Source organism: Antechinus flavipes, chromosome 1 (genome assembly GCF_016432865.1).
Source record: "Antechinus flavipes isolate AdamAnt ecotype Samford, QLD, Australia chromosome 1, AdamAnt_v2, whole genome shotgun sequence".
NCBI classification, from domain to species: Eukaryota; Metazoa; Chordata; class Mammalia; order Dasyuromorphia; family Dasyuridae; genus Antechinus; species Antechinus flavipes.
This window is the reverse complement of record NC_067398.1, coordinates 270,893,107-270,918,685: the sequence shown is the minus strand read 5'-3', so window position 1 is coordinate 270,918,685 and position 25,579 is coordinate 270,893,107. Positions and strand designations below refer to the sequence as shown.

The 25,579-nt window shown below is 32.3% G+C and overlaps 1 protein-coding gene across 6 annotated transcripts in view; it reads left to right on the top strand.

The window, feature by feature from the left end:
* Positions 1–25,579, top strand: part of PALM2AKAP2 (PALM2 and AKAP2 fusion) — a 518,845-nt gene that overhangs the window by 326,192 nt on the left and 167,074 nt on the right. For all 6 annotated transcript variants that reach the window (XM_051961361.1, XM_051961372.1, XM_051961410.1 and 3 more), the window contains one exon: positions 18,305–18,387. In XM_051961361.1, the coding sequence (XP_051817321.1) occupies positions 18,305–18,387 (83 nt within the window). The remainder of the gene's footprint in view (positions 1–18,304; positions 18,388–25,579) is intronic.

Sequence of the window (25,579 nt, the reverse complement as noted above, 5' to 3'; positions counted from 1 at the left end):
CTCCAGGCCTTTCTGAAATCATCCTGCTGATCATTTCTTACAGAACAATAATATTCCATAACATTCATATACCACAATTTACTCAACCATTCTCCAACTGATGGGCATCCACTCAGTTTCCAGTTTCTGGACACTACAAACAGGGCTGCCACAAACATTTTGGCACATACAGGTCCCTTTCCTTCTTTAGTATCTCTTTGGGATATAATCCCAGTAGTAACATTGCTGAATCAAAAGGTATGCACAGTCTGATAACTTTGTGAGCAAAGTACCAAATTGCTCTGTTCACAATTCCACCAACAATGTATCAGTGTCCCAGTTTTCCCACATCCCCTCCAACATTCATCATTATCTTTCCTTGTCATTCTAACCAATCTGAGAGGTGTGTAATGGTATCTCAGAGTTCTCTTAATTTGCATTTCTCTGATTAAATTTTATTTGGAGCACTTTTTCATATGACTAGAAATGGTTTCAATTTCTTCATCTGAAAATAACAGTTGATTTCAAACCCTATCATTCACTAGCCTTGTCTCCTTTTTAGAAATGGCATACTTGGGGCAGCTAGGTGGCACAGTTGGCTAGAGCACTAAGCTCTGAAGTCAGGAGGACCCGAATTCAAATTTGACCTCAGACACTTAATACTTTCTAGCTGTGTGATCCTGGGCAAGTCATTTAACCCCTAATTGCCTCAGTAAAAAAAAGGGGAAAAAATGGCATACCTGGTTTTTAAGATTGACTTCAAGGAGGTGAAATATTATAATCTGATACTTTCTACAATAGAGTTCTTTCTTTTAACAGGTTTCTAACTATAAATAGGGACAGAATTAAGGAAATGGGCCAGTGTTCTGATATGGAATGTTGACATCAGCTGCTGTCCCACACAAGCTACCCCTGAGCTGTCATGCCTTCCATTGTTAAATGTTACATCCTGTCTCCTTTGTTTAAACAATGTGGCATTTATTTGGTTTCCAGGATAAATGCACTTAAGCCCTACTACCTGCTAAACCAACAGTACAAATCCCTCTCCATCTTCAATTATCATTATTTCCTTTTCCCCGTTATGAGTCTGCATCTGTGAAAGAGAGAATCTCTTAGTGTCACTTCATTTTTATTATGTTGTTCTGTCATTTTGTTATAGAAGTTGTGTCATCCATCAAAAAACACCATTCATAGCTGAAATCAACAGCAAATGAAAGGAAACAAATCAGTAAAGATTTTCTAGAAAGCAGATCAAAGCTAGCAAGTTGCTGATAGAGCTTTTTCTCTACTTGTTAGGGCTGGTTTATTTAATGTGGGTTGTATATGTAAATAATACGATAAATGAAAAACAGTAGGAGAGTAATTGTTAGTTGATTTTATTCACTTTTAAAAGACCTTTACAAAAAGGCAATAACTGAGTTTCATATCACAGGTATCTTAGAAACGTCTCAGTTTCTCACACTACAAGGAAATACAAACCTAATACATTCCTCTCCTATACTTCCTTTGAATCCTGAAGAAAAAAGTGTTTGTGTGATTATTATCTTTCAAGAAAAAGTGTTATTCTAGTGATTTCAAAGTCTCTGAAAAAATGCAAAAAAGTGCTAAAATAGATTTAATCAAAAGAAAAAATAGGGAAATCATATTATTGGTTAGCCATAAATATGTGTCTGTTTTAAATCAATAAATGAATTTAAATTTTTTATTAAAAATATAAAAAGTAATCAATTATTAAATATTTATTCAATATGTACTGTGTTAAACTTCTTTTTTGAAAGCAAATAGGGGAAAGGAAAGAGATTAAGGAAGGATTGAAGACCAGTTTGGAGTTGATGAGACAATGATAATAAACAGTAGGAGAAAGGAAATTTCTTAGTTTATTTTATAGTTTCTATCAAGGAGAATGATCTTTGAAATTGGAACTATTTCTAGCCATATGAAAAGATGCTTCAAGTCATTATTAATTAGAGAAATGCAAATTCTGACAACTCTGAGATACCACTACATACACCTGTCAGATTGGCTAGAATGACAGGGAAAGATAATGTGGAATGTTGGAGGAGATGTAGGAAAACTGGGACATTGATACATTGTTGGTGGAATTATAAACACATCCAGCCATTCTGGAGAGTGATTTGGAACTATGCTCAAAAAATTATCAAACTGTGCATACAGTGCTACTACTGGGCTTATATCCCAAAGAGATATTAAAGAAGGGAAAGGGACCCATATGTGCAAAAATGTTTGTGGCAGCCCTCTTTGTAATGGCCCAAAATTGGAAACTGAGTGGATGCCCATCAATTGGAGAATGGTTGGGTAAATTGTGGTATATGAATATTATGGAATATTATTGTTCTGTAAGAAATGACCAGCAGGATGATTTCAGAAAGGCCTCGAGAGACTTACATGAACTGATGCTGAGTGAAATGAGCAGAACCAGGAGATCATTATATACTTCAACAATACTATATGATGATCAATGCTGATGGACGTGGCCATCTTCAACAATGAGATGAACCAAATCAGTTCTAATAGAGCAGTAATGAATTGAACCAGCTACATCCAAAGAAAGAACTCTGGGAAATGAGTGTGAACCACTACATAGAATTTCCAATCCCTCTGTTTTTGTCCGCCTGCATTTTTGATTCCTTCATAGGTTAATTGTACACTATTTCAAAGTCCGATTCTTTTTGTACAGCAAAATAACTGTATGGACATGTATACATATATTGTATTTAACATATACTTTAACATATTTAACATGTATTGGTCAAGCTGCCATCTAGGGGAAGGGGTGGAGGGAAGGAGGGAAAAATTGGAACAAAAGGTTTTGCAGTTGTCAATGCTGAAAAATTACCCATGCATATATCTTGTAAATAAAAAGCTATAATTTTTTTTAAAGGAGAATGATTTTTGGAATGAAAAGAATAGGACAAAAAATACTAGGAAGTGAAACCCAAGAAAAAATAAGAAAATAGTAGAAATGCTCTTGATGAGTTATTAACTGCATCCCAGGGGACTGACAGAAGTTCAAGAGGATGTGATTGTAGAAAGACTAGTGATCTTGTAGAAAGATGATCTTTGAAAGACTAGAGAAAGGCACCAGAAAGACAGGTGCCCCATCAAAAAGAGAAGAGTATAGAGTCTACCAATCATAAAGGGATGAGCCAGATTTTGATTTCAGGAAAGATTATGGAATATGTTATTTAAAGGGATAGCTAATGAACTTCAAGAAAAGGAAACAGTCATTGCAAATATCTATTACATATTGATCAATAACAGGTCATACCAAACCAGCTTTATTTCCTTTTTTGACAGAATAATTAGATTGGTAGATAAGAGAAAGCTGCATATATAATTTATTTAAATTTGATCAAAGCATTTGACATTGTTTTCTGTGTTATTCTGTGGTCAAGATGAAGCAAAATAACTAGATTTGAGCTTCTTAAACTTTATCCATTTATATAACCCCTTTTCACCCGAGAAATTTTTAGATGGGTATATAGATATCTATAATAAGTATACAAATTGAACATTTACTGATAATAATCATGAAGAAATTTATTTTAAAATAATTCTTTGATATATATACATATATATAACTATATATAATTTTATCACTTATTAAAGACAAAAGCAAATTTGTATATTAATGAGGTAGATGTACTTATTTACTTTTACATAAAGAATTAAATTTTGGCAGAATATTTGATACCTTTTACTGTTGCCATTTTTTTTTTTTTTTTTTTGCAATCCCCCATACAATCCCATGTGGAGTGGTGACCTACAGTTTAAGAAGGTTTGAGCTAGATAAACAGTGAGTTCCTTACAGGTTAAATGACCAGATCCAAGCCAGACAGCACTCAATAATGGAACAATATTAAATTGGAGAGGCACCTGTAGATATTTATCTTTTGAACTCCATTTGACATATATTTTTGATTGGATGAAGTTATAGCTGTCCTGCTTAACAGATTTGTAGATGAGCCAAAGTTGAAAGGTACAGTACCAGATCAAGTAAATAGAATTAGGATTCAGAAAAAACATTGTAGGCTAGAATATTGATCATAGATCCAGAACTTATAAAGACTTAACAGGTTATCTAAAACAGTAATGCAAAAATCAAATAGAAACAGAAACCACTTAGGGATACTTAAGAATCCCTGATGGTAGCATATTGACTTAGAAAACCACACATTAACATTTTCTATGTTCTACTGTACTTCTATTTGTTCAGTATTTCCCAGTTATATTTTAACTTATTTCTAGCCATACTTGGGGAGTGACAGAGGCCATGTTGACCATTCTGTTCCAATAGAACCCCACAACTTTAAAAAAAATTTTTTATTTGTTATATCTTTTTATTTACAAAACATATGCATGGGTAATTAATTCAGTTTTCTCACATCCCCTCCAACATTCATCATTATCTTATCCTTTCATCTTAGCCAATCTGAGAGGTGTATAGTGGTATTTCAGAGTTGTCTTAATCTGTTTATTGATCAGAGCAATAGTGATTTGGAGCATCTTTTCATCTGACTAGAAATAGTTTCAATTTCTTCATCTGAAAATTGTCTGTTCATATCCTTGGACCATTTATCAATTGGAGAATGGATTGATTTCTTATAAATTTGAGTCAATTCTCTATATATTTTAGAAATGAAGCCTTTATCAGAACTTTTGAATGTAAAAATGTTTTCCCAGTTTATTGCTTCCCTTCTAAACTTGTCTGTATTAGTTTTGTTTGTACAAAAGCTTTTTAACTTAATATAATCAAAATTATCTATTTTGTGATCAATAATGATCTCTAGTTTTTCTTTGGTCACAAATTCCTTCTTCCTCCACAGGTCTCAGAGGTAAAACTGTCCTATGTTCTTCTAATTTATTTATAATCTTATTCTTTATGCCTAGATAGATCATGAACCCATTTTGACCTTATCTTGGTATATGGTGTTAGATGTGGGTCAATGCCTAGTTTCTGCCATACTAGTTTCCAATTTTTCCAAAATTTTTTTGGTCAAATCGTGAAGTCTTATCCCAAAAGCTAGGGTCTTTGGGTTTGCCAAACACTAGATTGCTATAGTTATTAACTATTTTGTCCTGAACCCAATATATTCCACTTATCAGCTAGTCTATTTCTTAGCCAGTACCAAATGGTTTTGATGACTGCTGCTTTATAATATAGTTTTAGATCTGGTACAGCTAAGCCACCTTCATTTGCTTTTTTCTTCATTAATTCCCTTGAAATCCTTCTTCCAGATGAATTTTGTTGTTATTTTTTCTAGGTCAGTAAAATAGTTTATTGGGAGTTTGATTGGTATAGCACTAAATAAATAGATTAGGTAGTATTGTCATCTTTATTATATTTGCTTGACTTATCCAAGAGCACTTAATATTTTTCCAATTATTTAGATCTGACTTTATTTGTGTGGAAAGCGTTTTGTAGTTTTACTTATATAATTCCTGACTTTCCCTTGGCAAATAGATTCCCAAATATTTTATACTATCAACAGTTATTTTAAATGGAATTTCTCTTTGTATCTCTTGCTGTTGGATTTTGTTAGTGCTGTATAAAAATGCTGATGATTTATGTGGATTTATTTGGTATCCTGCAACTTTGGTAAAGTTGTGAATTATTTCTAATAGCTTTTTAGTTGATTCTTTGGGGTTCTCTAAGTATATCATCATATCATCTGCAAAAAGTGATAACATGGTTTCCTCATTACCAATTCCTTTAATCTCTTTCTCATCTCTTATTGTGGAAGCTAGCATTTCTAATATAATGTTGAATAGTAATGGTGATAGTGGGCAACCTTGTTTCACTTCTGATCTTATTGGGAATGGTTCCAGTTTATTCCCATTACATATGATGCTTACGGATGATTTTAAATAGATGCTACTGACTATTTTAAGGAAAAATCCATTTATTCCTATATCCTCTATACTATAGACTATAGTCTATATAGTACTATATACTTTATACTACTATATTAGTGTTTTTTAATAGGAATGGGGCTTGGATTTTATCAAATGCTTTTTCTGTATCTATTGAGATAATAATTTCTGTTAATTTGGTTATTAATATAGTCAATTATGCTAATAGTTTTCCTAATATTGAACCAGTCCTACATTTCTGGTATAAATCCTATTTGGTCATGGTGTGTTATCCTGGGGATGATTTTCTGTAATATCTTTGCTAATATTTTATTTAAGATTTTTACATCAATATTAATTGGGGAGATTGGTCTATAATTTTCTTTTTCTGTTTTCAAACTACCTGGTTTAGGTATCAGTACCATGTCTGTGTCATAAAAGGAATTTGAACCCCACAACTTTTAAAAAGTATTTATTATTATCTTCTTTTTACATCTCCACACTTCTACTCTCAGTTCCCCTTCTGAAAAGTTATCCCTTGTAATGAAGACTTTAAAAAAGTGGGGATAATAGTACACTAAAACACATTGAAAATGTTTGATATTATATGGCTACAGTAATAATAATGATAATAATATATCCCCACTTCCACAAAAAAGCAAGGAGCAAAAAAAGCAAATTACCTTTTCATATCCTTTCTTTGAAGCAAAATTTGGTCATTGTAATTTCTCAGAATTCATTGTGATTATTTTATTGCTTTCTTTCCATTTATGTTGTAATATCAATCAACATGTGTTTTTTAAGGTACCATCTATGTGCAAAGTCATCATGCTAGGTTTTAAGGATAAAAGTACCCAAAAACCCCAGTCTCTACAAGTAGCTTACATTCTAATAGGGGAGAAAAGTATATTTTACAATTTGTACATAAATATACTTTTAAGTATAAATATATGCTTATGTTTGTATATTGAAATATTGCTATTTACATATACATGAATATATATATATATATACTGTATAAATGTGAAGGTAACAAATATTTTTGTAGATAGCTTATTTTTTTTCTGATTCCACTTATTTCACTTTTCTTCAGTTCATATAATCTTTTCATGCTTTTTTGTATTCATTATTTCTTATAGCAAAATAATATTACATTGCACTCATATATAACAATTTGACTATTTCCTAATTGATGGTCATCTTATTTCCAATTTTTTACTACCACACAAAAAATACTTTTGTACTATTTTGTTATCTAGCAGAGCCTTTCTTTTTGTCTCTGACCTCTATGAAGTATGAAGAAATGGATTTCTGTGTCAAAAAGTCTTCATATTTCAATTATTTTATCTTAATAATTTCAAATTATTTTTAGAATGATGGATCAGTTCAAAGCCCCACCAACAATGCATTAGTGTGCCCTTCTTTCTATTACCACTCTACAATGCCATATCTTGTCATCTTTGCAAATTTACTTATCTCATTAAGAATACTCAAAGTTGTTCTGATTTAAAGTTCCCTTATTATTAAAGATTTAGAGCAATTTTTCATCAACACCTTAATTTTTATAAATGAGCAAACTGAAGACTATTGAGGTTAAGTGGTTTGCCAAGAAAATAAAAGACAAAGCTGGGATTCAAACTCAGATCTAAAAATATCAGAACCAGGATGCTTTCCACTGCAGCTCTCTGATTCCTCAAAATTTTCCTTATTTAAGCATTAGTATGAGCAGGAATGGGAAGCTACTTGTCAGAATAGATGGAATGCTAGGCCTGCAGAGAGAGAGATTCATTTTATTGGATTCATATCTGGTCTCAGATATCTACTACCCATGTGACTCTGAGCATATCACAACCCCATTTGCTTCAGTTTCCTTATCTGTAAAATGAGCTGGAGAAAAAAATGGCAAATTATTCCAGTATCTTTGCCACAAAACCCCCAAAATGGGATCATGAAGAGTCTGACATGACTGAACAGCAACAACAACATGAACAGGGAAAAGCTATCATGTCCCACCTTAAGCTCCGCCCTCAGTCATCTGTGTTTAGATTGTTTTCCTCCCCAAACTACCCACAAGATTAAATAAATGTATTTGGCTTCCTACTGTTGCTTATGATTTATAGTCATTTCTTCAGATCCAATAAAAGTAAACATCCATGCCATACACACAACAAATATATAATCATGTTTATTAAGTAAGTGAAAAAAATTCAACCAAAATCATTGCCTTTACATGGAGATAAAAGCATGTTGCCTGCTAAACATTAGCTCTTACTGGTAAATTTGTGATTTGATATATCCCTTATTTATCATACTTAATATAAGTAGTAATATTCATAAGGAATTCCATTATTGCTCATATAGGTCCCAAGGAGGAAGGCAATATATAAAGAAATTAGAATATAGACTCTACAAACCACCCAGGATATAGCATGGCCCAGATTTTTTTTCTCCTATGCCTGGTATTTGATGTTCTAAAAGTAGGACAGTACAAGAAGTTTGGTTTGTCAATAGGATTTTTAGTGAAAGATTAACAATATAGACAGATTATGCAGACATAGATAAATGAAACCAGATTTACTATAAATTTATACAATATATGTGTGTGTATGCACACAAATATCTTACTTATATGTCTACATGTTGTTTTTCTCAGTTAAGTTCCTTGGGAGCAGGGACTTAACTGTTTTTATCTTTGCATTCTTGGTGCCCAGCTTATTGCTTGATTGCTTGTCAAGTGATTGACTCTTATCCATTAAGAAACCTCTTAAAATGAGTTAAATTGGTTTGTCCTAGTAGTCCTTTACCTTTCTGCCTTGATAAGGGAGATGTCCTTCATTATTTATTCTCAGGTACTAATATTGGTTTTTGTAGTGACTGAATTTTATCTTCCTTTTAGAATGATATTTTCATTCATATCATTATAATTGTGTTTATTTTCCTTTTGACTTTGCTTATCCACAGTGTGAGGTCATACAAAGATAACCACATTTCTCTGTATTCTTTATATTCATCTTTTTAAAAAACCAATTATGTAATAAACTACTTATATTAATATACCACAGGCTTTCCTCCCAGCCATTCCCTACTTTGTGTCTAGTTCCTTGGTGTACTACAAAAAATACTAATATTCAGATTTTAGTAAATGTATGTAATCTTTCAGTTTTGTGATACATATTCAATAGTAGAATCACCAAGCACAGAATTTAAACTATTTAGACACATGTTGCATAATTCCAAATTGATATTTAAAAGTATTTGAAGCAGTTCATTGTTTCACCAACAGTGCATTATAATGTGTCTTCTTCCCTATCTTTTTCAACATTAATTATTCCTGTAATTGTTTGTGATATGTAGTAAGCATTCAATAAATGCTTGTTGATTGATTGCTACATCTTTTGCAATTCGCAAGACATGAGGTCAAACTTTAGAGTTCTTCAAATGTGCATTTCCTTTATTATTAGTAATTTGGGGCAAGTTTTCATATGACCAATTATAATCTGTAAATTTTCTTGTAAAAATTTTATGTCCTTTAATTAATTTACTAATGGAAAATGGCTCTTGGTCTTACATAGTTGAATACATTTCTTATATATCTTGGATATTGAATTTTTATAAGAGATACTTATAGGGAGAATTTTTTAAAAAACAATTAACTTGTCCTTTTTGAAAATTCTAGCTGCATTAATTTTGTTTATGTAAAGCTTTTGATTTATATAGTATAAATTATGTATTTTACCTTTTCTAATCATCTCTTAATTGAGCAAAACCCTTCTCTCTAATCAGAGTATATGAAAACAAAACAAAAAAAAACTATTTGCTACTTTTTAAAAATGATATAATCTTTTATGTCAGCTTGAAATATATTCTGATATATAATATAAGTTGCAATAAACTTAATTTTTGCTGAAAAAAATGAGTTAAATTCACAAGGTAAAAGTTATTTAAGTACTATTTGTTGAGTCAAATCTGGTAAAAGTGAAATTGAATTGGAATGAATATTAAGTCCTATACTTGGGTTGCAGAAAAAAATCAGTATCACAAATAGAAGTTGGGGAAACTCATGACAAGAAAGCACTTTGCTTGAAAAAATATCTAGCAGATTTAGATGATTACAGATACAATAGTTAGTAGTGAATATGAGATCAGAAGAATTAAATATGATGTTAGACTTTATTAAGATTCTATTAAATTCAATTCAAAAAACATTAAGGAAAGTATAGCATCCAGGACCTTGTTTCTCTATTATGACCACAGCTGAAATAGTTTAGTTCTTTGTACTACATGTTAGAAAGAATATGGACAAGGTAGAAATGGAAGAGTCTATGACAGCTGTCTTTAGGTATGCAGAGGGCTCTCTAATCTTACTCTAGTAGATCAGTAATCCCATCAATTTGGAAGTTTTTATCAATGATTTCCTTTCCATGCCTTCCCATAGGAAGGTGTCCATAACCTCCCATAAATTCATTATAGAGGTCCACCCAAGGAACTTTTTCTTATTTCTTATAGCCAGAGGATTCCAGCAAAGCTTATTTCGATTTTTAAATCATTTGTTAAGTTCCTACTGTATTCAGGGCACAACACAAGCCTGGTGGGAATACAGACAAAAAGTAGGCCCACCTCCAGAAACTTATATTATACTGGAGATGCAGCTTGCTTGGCCTAGCCCCAGAGAGCAAAACTAGTGAGAGTAATAGGTGGGAGGTTCAGAGAGGCCAGTTTAGCTCTTCCTAAAGAAGAACTTCCTTATAATTAGATGGACTTGCTCAGAATATAGCCTTTAATATTGAAAGTCTAAAAAAAAGAAAGTGTAGTTAGCTTTCAAGGATGACTGATGTCTTGTTGATGACATGACAATTCAATCAAATATAATACCAGCTATCACTGAGATTCAGTAATTAATTCTAAGATCATGATTTTTCACAAAGTTTCTAAATGATTATGGCTGTGGGCTGCTTGAGGCACTTTCTTACCTAATAGCAGAGATAAACCATCTCCACAGGTTAAAAAATCTACTAGAAGCATTTATTTAAAACCATCAACAAGAATCATGCATAATGAATGGGGTTAATCTAGATCCATTCCCAATAAGAGCAAGGATGAGACAAGATTACCCACTATCACCATTATTATCAATATTGCCTTAGAAATGTTAGTTTTAGCAATAAGAGAAGAAAAAAGAAATTAAAGGAATTAGAGTGTATAATGAGAAAACCAAATGATTACTCTTTGCAGATGATATGATATCCTTAGAAAATCAACTAAAAAAATTACTAGAAACAATTCACAACTTTAGCAAAATTTCAGGATACAAAATAAATCTACACAATTCATCAGATTTCTATGTTATCAAGAAAGTCCAGAAGCAAGGAAAAAAAAAAAAAGAAATTCCATTTAAAATAACTGTAGATAATTTAAAATATTTGAGATTCTATCTGCCAAGACAAAGTTAGGAACTATATGAACAAAATTACAAAACACTTTCCACACAAATAAAATCAGCTCTAACCAATTGGAAGAATATCAAGTGCTCATGAGTAGGCTGAGCTAATGTAATAAAAATGACAATTCTGCATAAATTAATCTACTTATTCAATGCCATATTAATTAAACTTCCAAGAAATTATTTTACAGAGTTAGAAAAAATAATAATAAAATTCATCTGGAAGAACAAAAGGTCAAGAGAAATGCAAATTAAGACAACTCTGAAGTACCACTACATACTTCTCAGCTTGGCAAAGATGACAGGAAAAGATAATGATGAATGCTGGAGAGGATGTGGGAAAACTGGTTACTTATACATTGTTGATGGAGTTGTGAACTGATCCAACAATTCTAGAGCATAATCTGGAACCATGCCCAAATTGCTATCAAACTGTTCATTCCCTTTGATCCAGCAGTGTCACTAACAAGTTTATATCCTTATAAGATCACAAAAAAAGGAAAAAGGACTCACATGTGCAAAAATGTTAGTAACAGCCCTTTATGTCATGATAAGGAACTGGAAATTGAGTGGATGCCCATGAGTTGGGGTGTGGCTGAATAAGTTATGGTATATTAATGTTATGGAATATTATTGTTCTATAAAAAAGCATCAGCAGGATGATTTCAGGGAGACCTGGAGAAACTTATATGAACTAATGCTAAGTGAAGTGAATAGAACCAAGAGAACGTTGTACATGGCAACAGCAAGATTATGTGATGATCAGTTCTGATGGAAATGGTTCTTTTCTTTTTTTTTTTTTTTTATTATAGCTTTTTATTGACAGAACATATGCCTGGGTAATTTTTGCAACATTGTCCCTTGCACTCACTTCTGTTCCAACTTTTCCCTTCCTTCCCTCTACCCCTTTCCCTAGATGCCAGGCAGTCTCATACATGTTAAACAGTTAAAGTATATCTTAGATACAATATATGTGTGCAGATCTGTACAATTCTCTTGTTGCACAAGAAAAATCGGATTCAGAAAGGTAAAAATAATCTGGGAAGAAAAACAAAAATGTAAGTATGAACATGGCTCTTTTCAACAATGTGGTCAATAGTTTTGTGATAAAAAGAGCCATCTATACCCAAAGAGAGGACTGTGGGAACTGAGTGTCGACCACAACATAGCATTTTCATTCTTTTTGTTGTTGTTGTTTGTTTGCATTTTATTTCTTTCTCTCTTTTTCTCTTTTTTGATCTGATTTTTCTTGTGTAGATGATAATTGTGGAAATATGTATAGAATCATTGCACCTGTATAACATATATTGGATTATTTGTCATCTAGGGAGGGAGGAGGGAGAAGGAAACATTTGAAACTCAAGGTTTTGCAAGGGTAAATATTGAAAACTATCTATTCATATGTTTTGAAAATTGGATTTTTTTTAATAAAGCTTTTTATTTTCAAAACATATACATGGATAATTTTTCAACATTGACCCTTACAATTGTTATTGACTATTTTGTCCTGTGAACCTAACCTATTCCACTGATTGACTACTCTGTCTCTTAGCCAGTACTAAATGGTTTTGATGACTATTGTTTTATAATATAGTTTTAGATCTGACACATCTAGGCCACCTTACTTGGCTTTTTTTTTTTTCATGAATTCCCTTGAAATTCTTGACCTTTTGTTCTTCCAGATGAACTTGTTATTATTTTTTCTAGATCTGTAAAATAATTTCTTGGGAGTTTGATTGCTATGGTACTAAATAAGTAGATTAATTTAGGTAGTATTGTCATTTTTCTAATATTCACTCAGCCTACCCACAAGCACTTGATATTTTTCCAACTCATTAGATCTGACTTTACTTGTATGGAAAGTATTTTGTAATTATGTTCATATATTTCCTGACTGCAGAAAGATTCCCAAGTATTTTATACTATAGACAATTATTTTGAATGGAATTTCTCTTTGTATCTCTTGCTGCTAAACTTTGTTGGTAATATATAAAAATGCTGAAAATTTATGTGGACTTATTTTGTATTCTGCAACTTTACTAAAATTGTGAATTATTTCTAGTAGTTTTTTAGTTGATTCTCTAGGGTTCTCTAAGAATACCATCATATCATGATAATTTGGTTTCCTCGTGACCTACTTTAATTCCTTTAATTTCTTTTTCTTCTCTTATTGCCAAAGCTAACATTTCTAATACAATACTGAATAGTAATGGTGATAGTGGGCAACCTTGTTTTACCCCTAATTTTATTGGGAATCATACTATGTCCTCATTATGTATGATGCTTGCTGATGATTTTAAATAGATGCTACTGCTCATTTTAAGGAAAAGTCCATTTATTCCTGTACTCTCTAATGTTTTTAATAGGAATAGATGTTAGCTTTTATCTAATGCTTTTTCTGTATCTATTTAGATAATCATATGATTTTTGTTAGTTTGATTATTGATATACTCAATTATGCTAATAGTTTTCCTAAAATTGAATTGGCCCAGCATTCCTGGTATAAATCCTACATGGTCATAGTGTACTATTCTGGGGGTGATTTTTTGTAATCTCTTGGCTAATATTTTATTTAAGATTTTTCCCTCAATATTCATTAGGGAAGTTGGTCTATAATTTCCTTTCTCTATTTTCACCCTATCTGGTTTACATATCAGTGTCATAAAAGGAATTTGGTAGAGTCCTTCTTTCTCTATTTTTTCAAATAGTTTATATAGTATTGGAATTAATTGTTCTTTAAATGTTTGGAAGAATTCACATGTAAATCCATCTGGCCTTGCAGATTTTTTCTTAGGGAGTTGATTAATAGCTTGTTCTATTTCTTTTTTTAAAATGAGACTATTTAAATAATTTATTTCCTCTTCTGGGCAATCTATATTGTTGTAGATATTCCTCTATTTCTCTTAGATTATCAAATGTATTGAGATATAGTTGTGCAAAATAACTCCTAATTTATTGCTCTAATTTCCTCTTCATTGGTGAAAAGTTCTCCCTTTTCATTTTTGAGACTAACAATTTGATTTTTTTCTTTCCCTTTTATAATCAAATTAACTAAAAGTTTATCTATTTTGTTGGTTTTTTCATAAAACCAACTCTTAGTTTTATTTACTAATTCAATAGTGTTCTTACTTTCAATTTTATTAATCTCCCCTTTTATTTTCAGAATTTCAATTTTGGTATTTAATTGAGGGGTTTTAATTTGTTCTTTTTCTAGCTTTGTTTTAGTTGTAAGCCCAATTACTTTATCTTCTCTTTCTCTATTTTATACAAGTAAGCGATACAAAATTTCCCCTAATAACTATTTTAGTAGGTTGTCTCATTATTGTCATTCTCTTGGTTGAAGTTATTGATTGTGTCTATGATTTGTTGTTTTATCCATTCATTCTTTAGGATCAGATTATTTAGTTTCCAATTAATTTTTGGTCTCACTGGATTTTTTAATGTAAATTCTTGTTGCTAAAGTAATAATTTTGACATCATCTTTTTTCTCCTCTTCTAGAATCCATCTTCTTTTTTTCTTCCAATAAGATATAAACTCTTTGAGGACTCTCTCTCTCTCTCTCTCTCTCTCTCTCTCTCTCTCTCTCTCTCTCTCTTGTTTCTCTGTCTCTCTGTCTCTCTCTCTCTCTCTCTGTCTCTGTCTCTCTGTGTCTCTGTGTCTCTCTCTGTCTCTCTTTCTGTCTCTGTGTCTTTCTTTGTGTCTATCTCTTTCTCTCTCTCTCTCTCTCTCTCTCTCTTGTTTCTCTGTCTCTCTGTCTCTCTCTCTCTGTCTCTGTCTCTCTGTGTCTCTGTGTCTCTCTGTGTCTCTCTTTCTGTCTCTGTGTCTTTCTTTGTGTCTATCTCTCTCTCTCTCTCTCTCTCTCTCTCTCTCTCTCTCTCTCTCTCTCTCTCTCTCTCTCTTTCTCTCTTTGTCTTTATATCACCTAAGCCCTATTACAATCTCTTGCATTTATTAGAAACATAATGAATGCTTATTTAGTTAGATCATTCTCAACAGCATTTGTTGACATCAGCAAATATTATCTCACAATGGGTACTGCTCCCTAAGCTTGAGATCTTTTTAGTGCCATTAAAGAAATATGGTTCAATTGAGCAGTTCACAGCAAACACTCTTTTCCAGGTGACTCCTTCCATCTGTCTTTTCTAGCTCAAGATTTTCCTCTCTTTACTCAATCTGAGAATCGATTGTGTGACAAATTACTAAACCTCCCTGATTAGGTTCCATGGTTGTCACTCTCAACAATTATTGGTACCAGATGATGACTTAAAGCTGAGGTTCTTGGAAGAAAGGTCCCTTTGCAAACACAAGTACAACTAGATGCTATCAGAATTCAATTAAATTGGATAAATTGAAGACAGTCTTGAAAAGAGCCATTTTAATTTCCTGGTTTGAATGAGGATTACAGAAACTATTGGCTATAAGAATCTAGGTAAACAGTAAACTCTTATCAAAAAATAACAGTTATTCATGTTTTCATAGCATTTTAAGGTCTACAAAATCATTTTTCTCACAATAATTTTATGAAGTGGGCAATTTTTAATCCTATTTTACAGATGTGTGGAAACTAAACATCCAGTTCCCACAGAAGATAAGTGCCTTGCTCAGGGTCAGATAGTTAATAAGACTAAAACATAATTCCAGTCTTTGAGTTGCAGAGTTTTTTCTATTGTCATCATATGATCTCAAGGATGTTCTGCATTACTGAATTTACATGGGACTCCCTCCATATCTGGTCTCTCGAAATTAGATTGAAAGTTAGGATCATTGTAATTAAAAAAAAAAAAGTTTTATTTTGCTTTATGCCAGATGTAAAAAAGTAAAAAGAATTATTATTGGTTATTTGATATTATTTGATATTCAGATCTATTTCATTAACTTTAATTTCAACTAATATTTATTTAAATTTAATTTAAATTTAAAAGGCACTTTGTTAGGTTTAGGGATATTGCAGAAAAAAAGAGAGATACTACCTTTTCTCAAGAGAAGTTAAAGGATGAAAAAAGGAAAAGGGGAAGAAAGGAAAAAGGAAGAGAAGGAGGAAGAGGAAAGAGGGAGGAGGAGGAAGAGGGAGAAGAAGGAAGAGGGAGGAGAAGGGAGGGAAAAGAGGAGGAGGAAGAGGAAGAAGAGGCTAGAAATGGAATCAATGGTATGAGCAGAGGAGTTGGTTTAGTAAAGGGGAGGATTACATCTTTAACAGATAACATGAAGAAACGAGGAAATGCATGGGAGAGTGACAAAGTCAAGAGACTGACATGAGGAAGAGAGAAGGGAGTAAAGTACAGTTAAACTTTATACTCTGCTTCTATCAAAATTTATGATAATCAGACAGGAAGTGGATTAAAGTTTTCACTTGCATGGTCTAAAGGGGAAGAAATATTTTCTTTTTCTTTCTTTCTTTTTTTCCCCTGAGGCAGTTGGGATTAAGTGATTTGCCCAGGGTCACACAACTAAAAAGTGTTAAGTGTCTGAGAACAGATTTGAACTCAGGTTTCCTGACTTCAGAACTAGTACTCTATCTACTGCATTACCTAGCTGCCCTGGAAGAAATATTTTCTATCTAAACACATACAAAATGTAATGTTTAACTTTCTAAAGCTTTTCTATATTTTTAAATACCCCATTTACAAATACTTGATATACTAATTATAAAGTATTCTTGTCTTAGTGTTTCAACAGTTTCTTTGAGGAATGCTACTAAACAATATTTTATTTACCTAAATAGAGTCATTGGACTTGGAAATAATAAAATTAATAATAAAATGCCATTTCTTTTTTTTTTTTTTAAGATGTTAATTTTGGCTTTTTGGCCATATCAAACTGACGTAATCCAAATTAATCTAAAATAGTGAAGTTTTTCTATGTTATCTTCTGAAATAGTTGATGAGATCAGGTTCATATTTTCCACTTTGAGGATGGAAGCAACAATATTTTGTGAATTTGGATGTAATGTAACTGCATAAGAAAGAAACAATGCTGTTTCATTTAAATTCACCTATAGAAGGGACCTTATATGTCATTTCATTCAACCTCCTAATTATGTAGAAATCTCCATTACTATTCCCAACAAATGTTCTTTCTTCCTCTGTTCAAATATTTCCATTGATTCACCCTCTCCCATAGCAGCCTATTTGCTTTTTCAAATCTACCCAAGTATATGGAGAGAAAGGGAGAAAGGGCAATGTATATGGGTACCTAGGGAAAAGCAAGGAGTATGTTCAAACAAAGAGTCAATGTTCAAGTATTCATTCTCTTGCAAAGTATGAGTAATCAAAGGCATCAAGGTAATCCCCAAACCTTTGCTCCTTGATTTTGGATTTTTTTTTAACTTAAATTTAAATATATGTATTTCAGTGATCTTGAGATTACTTCAGATTCAATAATAAAACCATATTGTGAAAACTGGAATTGTAAAGCATTCTAGTTTCCCCTTTCCTACATCTTGATTCTTTTTCCTGTAACCCATTCAAGGCTAAAAATCTTTCTTATACACTGATCCTGATCTGCACCCTTTCTCAAATCTAACGTGACAGCTAATGATTGAGTAGTTTGGGTTTAAAGAAGCATCTCTGCATCATAGAGAGAGGGAGAAGCCAAGAAAATAAGTGTTTAAGTAGTGTAGAACTAATTGACTTTGAACTTGAAAAGAAGATTGTTAGAAGCTATTAGAGGTAATCCTCCTATGGTTAATCAATTAACTATATAAAAGTAACAACTGAACTATAACCTAGAGAATAATAATTTATAATACTATTTTACAGTTTATACAGACTTTTCTATAACATCCCTGAAAGATTGTTACTGCAAGTATTATTTCTATTAAATGGGGAAACTGAGAAACAGATTTTTTTTTCCTTAATAAGTTGCCCAAAGTCTTACAGCTAATTAAGGGGAGAAGCCATATTTGACTAGTAATTTTTCTTCTCCCCCCCCCCCCAATAGCATGCAATGAGATTATTATTAATCCAAAGCAGAGAACTTTATTATTTACAAATATATGCTTTGCCTTGCAGGATCTCAGTGGGACAGTGTGCTGCCATGTGGTGATCAGAAAACCTTCAATCCATTAGAAACTTATGTAGAAATGACTGTACAGGTAAGTCTGCCTATATTTAGTCTTCATAACAAACTACAGAAGCCTATCAACTTTGTTAAGGTAAACTGCTTCTCATTTGTAGAAAAAACCCATGTCTGGCAAGCAAAGGATTATGTGGCAGATTCATTGACCAGTAGTTTAGATGACTGACTTCTGGATAGAAGCTTTCATTTCCAGATAATTAGAGAATCTGATGAAGGGACCAGATGTGGAATTTCTTTCAATTTGGTTCTGGGTTAGAAATATACTTTTGAACCAGATTCTAAAACATATATCAGGGGTAATCTAACATAAGGTATCATGATGTACTTGAAAGTGTCTTGGACTGAGAATTAAGATCTGAGTTTCAGTTATGGCTCTTACATGTGATTAGACAGATTATCTGACCTCTTGATCTGTTTCCTCATTAATGAAAATATTTGAACTGTTTATTGCATAGGATTGGAATGAGATTGGTACATTATAAACCAGTAATACCTCCTTCATTTAACTGTGAGCATTGTGAGGGCAGGGGCAAGCATTTATTCTTGAGTACTTAAGTATTAACATAGTAACAAGAAGATTATGTGGTGATCACTGGTGATGGACTTGGCTCTTTTCAAAAATGTGTAACATTGTAAGGCAATTCCAATAGAGTTGAGAAGGAAAGTGCTATCCTCATCCTGAGAGAGAACTCTGGAGATTGACTGTGGATCAAAGCATAGTATTTTCACCTTTTTTGGTTGTTGTTTGTGGGGTTTTTTTCCTTTCTCTTGGTTTATTCCCTCTTGATCTGATTTTTTTTTTTTGCATAACATGACAAATATGGAAATATGTTTAGAAGAATTGTGCATATTTAATCTATATCAGATTGCTGGTTGTCTTGAGGAGGGGGGAGATAATAGAGGGAGAGAGAAAAATTTGGAACACAGAGTTCTACAAAAATGGATGTTGGAAACTATCTTATCTATATTTTGGAAAATAAAATACTATTAAAAACAAAATATTTTTAAAATACTAAAAAAAGCAAGTTCGATAAATATTTGTTTACTGACTATACAAATATGAGTCATTATTAATTTGGCTACATTTTTACACATAATATATATTTCAGCAGTTTCAAGATACCACTGTATGGTGTGGAAGTCCAATGAAAGAACCACATAAAACAGCTTTCATTCAGACACATAACTTCTACTGCGGTCTGGACAGGCAGCCCACTCTGGTTAGCACTGCAGTGACCAAAGGATAATAAAATAGGTTGTTCTGGAATCCAAGTGTAATTAGCACTGTATGAGGTCATCATTGCTGAATCTATAACAAAAGTTGTCAGATGCATAAAAATATCTTTTTAAGCTCTAACTCCTGCAGATATATGATCTAGAAAACTACTGCCCAGGTAGTTCCTGTATCACAGCCAAAGAGTGATAGGGTACCTACACAGAAATAACTGGATAGTATTTCATTTTATTCATTTAAAGAAATCATGTGTTTTTCTTTAAACAAAAAAATATTGATTCTACTTACATTTGAAAATAATTATAAAAACATGAACTTCAACATACCACTTATTTGTAATAGCTGGAATTTATATAAAGATTAAAAGTTTGCAAGAAACTTCACAAACATCTCCATTTCATCCTTTTAACAACTCTGGAAGAGAGGTGCTATCATTATTATATTATTATTATAGGTAGTTATGTTATCTTCCCACTCAATAAACTCCAATGTCTCTAGGATTAAATACAAAATCATCTGCTTGGTAGCCTTCATGGTCTAGCCTACTATACTTTCAGTCTTTTTATATCTTATTCCTAGCTGCTTACTCTTCAGTCTAGTGGCACTGGATTCCTGGCCATTGCATTTCTGAGCTCTAGGGATTTTTTTTCCAAGCCTGCAATGTTCTCTTTCCTCAGTTTCATCTACTGATTTCCCTGGTTTTCTTTAAATTCCATTTAAAATCCTATCCTCTACAGGAAGCTTTTCCTAATCATTCTTAATTCTAATGCCTTCTTTCTATAACCATTTCCTATTAATTCTATATATAGCTTTTATGTACACATTTGTTTATTTGTTGCTTCTTCCACCGAACTATGAGTTCCTTGAGGACAGGGACATCTTCTGGGCCTCCTAAACTAGTAACTCATAATCTGAACTCAGATTTTCCTGACTCCAAGTTGGCATTCTACCTACCATATCATTAATTACCACATGCCACCTAGCTGTGTCTTTCATTTTCTCCCTTTGTAACTTTTTGATCCTTTTTGCTCTCTACATATATCTTTAATCATGCATACATTGTCTTCTAAAAATACAATCAATGTCTGCATTTTACATACAGCTTTGTTTTATGTCTTTAATATCATTGTATTCTTCATATCTGTCCTTTAATAGACATGACACATTTTGTTCACCTATCCCCCATCTTCTGGATATTTAGGTTGTTTCCAGACTTTCACTATTACATATATTGCTGTAAATACCTTTATTTAAAAAAAAGTTCCTTTTTTTTTAAAATAACTTTTTATAGAGTATATTCCCCGTAGTGATATTATTGAGGGAAAGGATGTGATATAATTCCTGTAAGTATTTTGTCAGGTTGCCCTCTGAAAAAGTTCTCAATTTGCAATGTATAAACAAAACTATTTCTCCCAAAAAATTATAGAATTTAATTTTGTCATTCTTACCAGTTTTGTAACAAAATAATGGCTTAATTATTTTTATTTTATTTTTTATATAAATTTTTCTTTTAAAATTATTGGCAAATTACATATTCTCTTATAACTTTTCTATCCATATCCTTTAAACCATTGGAGATATGAAGTTGCTATTAAAGTCACATGGATTCTTTGTAATTTTTAGTTATCAGGCTTTATCTGGCATCATTGTTGCAAATATTTTTGTTTTTTTTATCTCAAGTTTGTTGTTTTTGTCAGATTTTTTATTTCTACATAATCAATTCTCTCTAATTTTTCTCCAAACATTTTTGTCTGATAGAAAAAAAATTGTCTTCCTTTTCCAAGTGGTTTAAATATTTATTGTTATAATACTTTCTTCTAGCATTTTTATACTTATCTTTTGACCTAGCTCAAATTTATTATGGGATATAATATAATATTAAGATCTGAATGTGTTTTATTATATAGCTATTCAATTTCCTACATTTATTAAACAATTAATCCTTGCCCCAAATTTTATTTTTCCTTAGATTTATTTTAAAATATATTTGAATCTATAAGAGATCTCTATTCTGTTCTGTTGGTCTTTTTTTTTTTTAACTCAAAAACAAATTATTTCAACAATAACTGCTGTAGTAAAGCATAATCATCTGTTTTCATTCCATTTTTGTACCTTTATATTCTTGTCCACTTGTTGTTTTTTTTTTTTTTTTCACATCAGTGTTTTTAGTGTTCTATCTTATCCTATAAAACTATTCATTTTTTGTTAGATTTTCTATAAATTAATTTGGGAAGCACTGATATTTTTACTATGTTGATCTGACCCACTCTTGAACACTGGCTGTTCTTCTTCTTCATAAAAGTTATGACGTTAATGCAAAGTATGTAATATTTTTATTTTTGCAAATAGAATTTTAATCTAATTTTTCTTGATCTTTATTGGTGGTATATAAGAATACAAATACAAATATATATGAGTTTAACTTGCATCCTGTAACCTTGATGAACTTATTTATTAGTTCAAGGTTTTGCTGAGTCTACCTAATTAAGCTAATTTTGGGATGACAAGTATATAATCTATCACTAACTCTGTAAAGCTTTTTCTCTCCGGTAGGATCTACCAGACTTTTTATTCTTTTGCCAGATCTCTGAATAGCCAAGGGCTACCTCCATTCAGTGGTTCCCAAAGTCCCAGACAATTATGAGACAATCTCCAGAGGATATTAGGGGAGATAAACTATTTTGGAAGAAACATTAATAAATGGTTGAGCAGTCACAGCAATTCACAAGAATACCTACCTATAGGAATAAAGACACATATGTTGAAATATGTTATAATTTGTTGGATCCCCTGGATTTTTTGGCATACAGTTATGTCAAGTTCAATCCAATCTATTTTTTAAAGAATTTTTATTAAGTGCCAATTATGTGGAGAGCACTGTGCTAGTCAGGCACTGGAATCTAAGCACAAATCATTTTATTCCCTTTCTTTTTTTCCCCACACCTTGGGGACCTAGAATTAAAACCTAATCTTAGTGATTCAGATTTTTTTCTTATTTAAATAATACATTTTTGCCTTTAGCCTTTAAACAATAACATAACCAAATTAGCCCACATATTACTATTTATGATTTTAAAAGAATTCTTGTGTATAAAATGTCTGAGAATCAGCTTTGACAGGCATAAAATAATAATGACACCTCTGATTCTCTGAAAGAACAGCAGTTGTAATATTAGGATTTATCCTCAGTAAAGGTTGTGCAGAAGGATCTGTGAGTAGAATTGACTTTGCTGGCTTTCCTTTGTGATTAGAAGGCTGAATTGACAGTATCAGTATAAAAGGCATTTTTTTTCTTAATGCCAACAAAATGCTGTCACAGGGGAAAACTAATAAAGGATAGATAAGCTAGTATAGTAATTGGTCTGAAATAATCTCAACTAAGTCAAATGATTGTTACTGTGGTTAGCAGAGCTTTAAAAGAAGTTGTAATGATGTGTTGGCATTTTATTGATTTGTTGCAAAGCCTAGAAACTCAGAGGCTGTGAATGAACAGGATAAACTAAAAGGTACATCAGACAAACAGCTGAAGTTGATTCAGATTTACTCATTTGGAATTTCTGACAAATCAAACAGGAAGGGTAGGACTGAAAGTTATTCTCATATTGTTTTTGAAGAAGAGGTTTTCCAAACAAATGAATAATGCCAAAAAAATTTCATGAACATAATTTTTATGAACATAAATTTTATGCTTTTTAGAAAGTCATATGCATGATACAACGGATATTAGATAATAAGATCCTAGACCCAGTACTGAAAGGGATCTCAGACACCATTTAGTTCAACTACCTTCCATTTTATAGATGAGAAAACTGAAGCTTAAGAAGTTTTAGTGATTTTTCCAATGCCCTTTAAGTAGTAAGTGCCAAAGGAGGGAATTGAACTCAGTTTCTCTTACTATATACTATATACAATATTTTCCTTTCCCTTTCAACCACATCCAAGTTCATGTAACCACATTCTCATCTTGGCCATTTTTCTTTATTTTTTCTATGAGGACATCATAAGAGACTTTTTCAAATATTTTGATGAAATCTAGCTATCTCACCTTTATAGCATCCTCCTGACCTACCTGTCTAGTAACTGTCAAATGTAGTTGAACTGTCATGACTTATTTTTCTGGAATCCATGCTGACAGTGAGGATCAACTTCTAGAACTTTTTCCCCAATAATCAAAATCAATATTAAGTCTTGATAGTTTTTAGAATCGCTTATTTTCTTCTTCTTTGAAAAACTGGAGTGCATTTTCATATCTCCAGTCCTATGGCACTACTCCCATTGTCCATGATTTTAAAGGGATCATCAACAACAGATCAACAATGACATATATCACTTATTTCATAAACAAGGAAAGTATTTTAAATAGACTTGATGATTTAAACTTGAGTGCAAATTAGTAATCCCTTATCATTTCACTTATATTTTTACCTCCCTTCTATTTTTTGTTCGGACAACTGACAGATTAAGAACTCCCTCTACCCATACTCCATTTAACCCCTGCTCTACAGTTTCTAGACAAAGAGTTACTTATAGCACTAAGAAGTTAAATAATTTGCTCATAGCTAGCAGTAGGTGTCGGAGGTGGAATCTGAATCCAAGTCTTCTGAGCCCTAATGCTGGCTCTTCATATACCATATTGTCTCTTTGGCTATATGTATCCTTTTAAAAATTAAAGTTGACTAATGAGATTCCTGTATTATTATTCAGTTATTTTTTTTTCAGTCATGCTTGACTCTTTATGACCCTATTTGGGGTGTTCCTACAAAGATACTAGAATGGTTTTTCATTTCCTTCCCCATCTCATTACAGATGAGGAAACTGAGGCAAACAGGATTAAGTGACTTGCCCAGGGTCACACAGTGTCTGAGGCCAGACTTGAACTCAGGAAGACAAGTCTTCCTGACTTCAGAGTTGGTACTTTATTCACAGTACTATCTAGTTGCCTTGAGATTCCTATGTACCCATGTTATTCTCTTTAGATGGTTCTTTCTCATTAGAATCTTTTGAGGTTATGTTGTAAAAATTTCCTATTTGAGAGTTTTCCATCCTACTAGGAACTTATTTGGCCTATAGAATGTAACCCCATAGGATACTTCTAGCCTTTCACTGAACTCTTGAAACCCATTTTCTACCTAATCTAGGATATGAGTCAGACTGTCAAACTACATCATCTCCTCTATCAAAAACTCCAAAATGGAGCCTTACTCTGAAGGCTCACATCCTTTTCTTTCAGCAACCAATTTCTCCTCAGGAGTCAGAACCAAGGTCAGAGTAGCAGTTTCAGTCAACTTCTTTAGCCGTTGGAAAAATTAAATTATTATTAATATAAACCAAGAAATTATTAGTTTTTCTGTTTTTAAGAGAGAGAGCACCAGCAAATGTTCAGATTGTTGAGATCTCCCTTCTCTCCACACCAAAGCCATCTGTTTCCTGGACTCATTTGACATTTCTTCCTTTTGGCTCAGTGATCTGTAATATACTCTCACCACATGGTCCCTAGTGTTTGTCTTTTAACAGAATTTTAGGCACGACAATGTTAACAATTTAATCATTAAGATTCAAGCTGGTATTTAAGTGCTTGGCCAATGGGCCAATTTTTCTTATGAAACATCTTCTTTAATAATGTCATGTGGTGAATTACAGTCCTAGAGATGGACTAGATTTTTGTGGTCTGAGAATCAGTTTAGTTGCGTTTGGAAAGGCTCATTGCCAGGTTGGCCTCAGGCTGATAAATGTTTTGGCCAAAGCAACATTCAGACTGTCCACTAAGTTGTTGAGATGTCGCAATCAAAGGTGGTAGACCAAGCAGCCACGCTGGCAAAATCACAAGCCTTTTAAGGTACTCTGAATTCCCCTCAGATATAGAAGTGGAATTTGTGAGGCTGAATATGTTAAGAGTTCAACAGAAAGAGGTTTCAGTCTATTCGTGGGTGGGTTGATTCCTCAGTATAAGTTTTACAATTATCTGTCAGCAGAA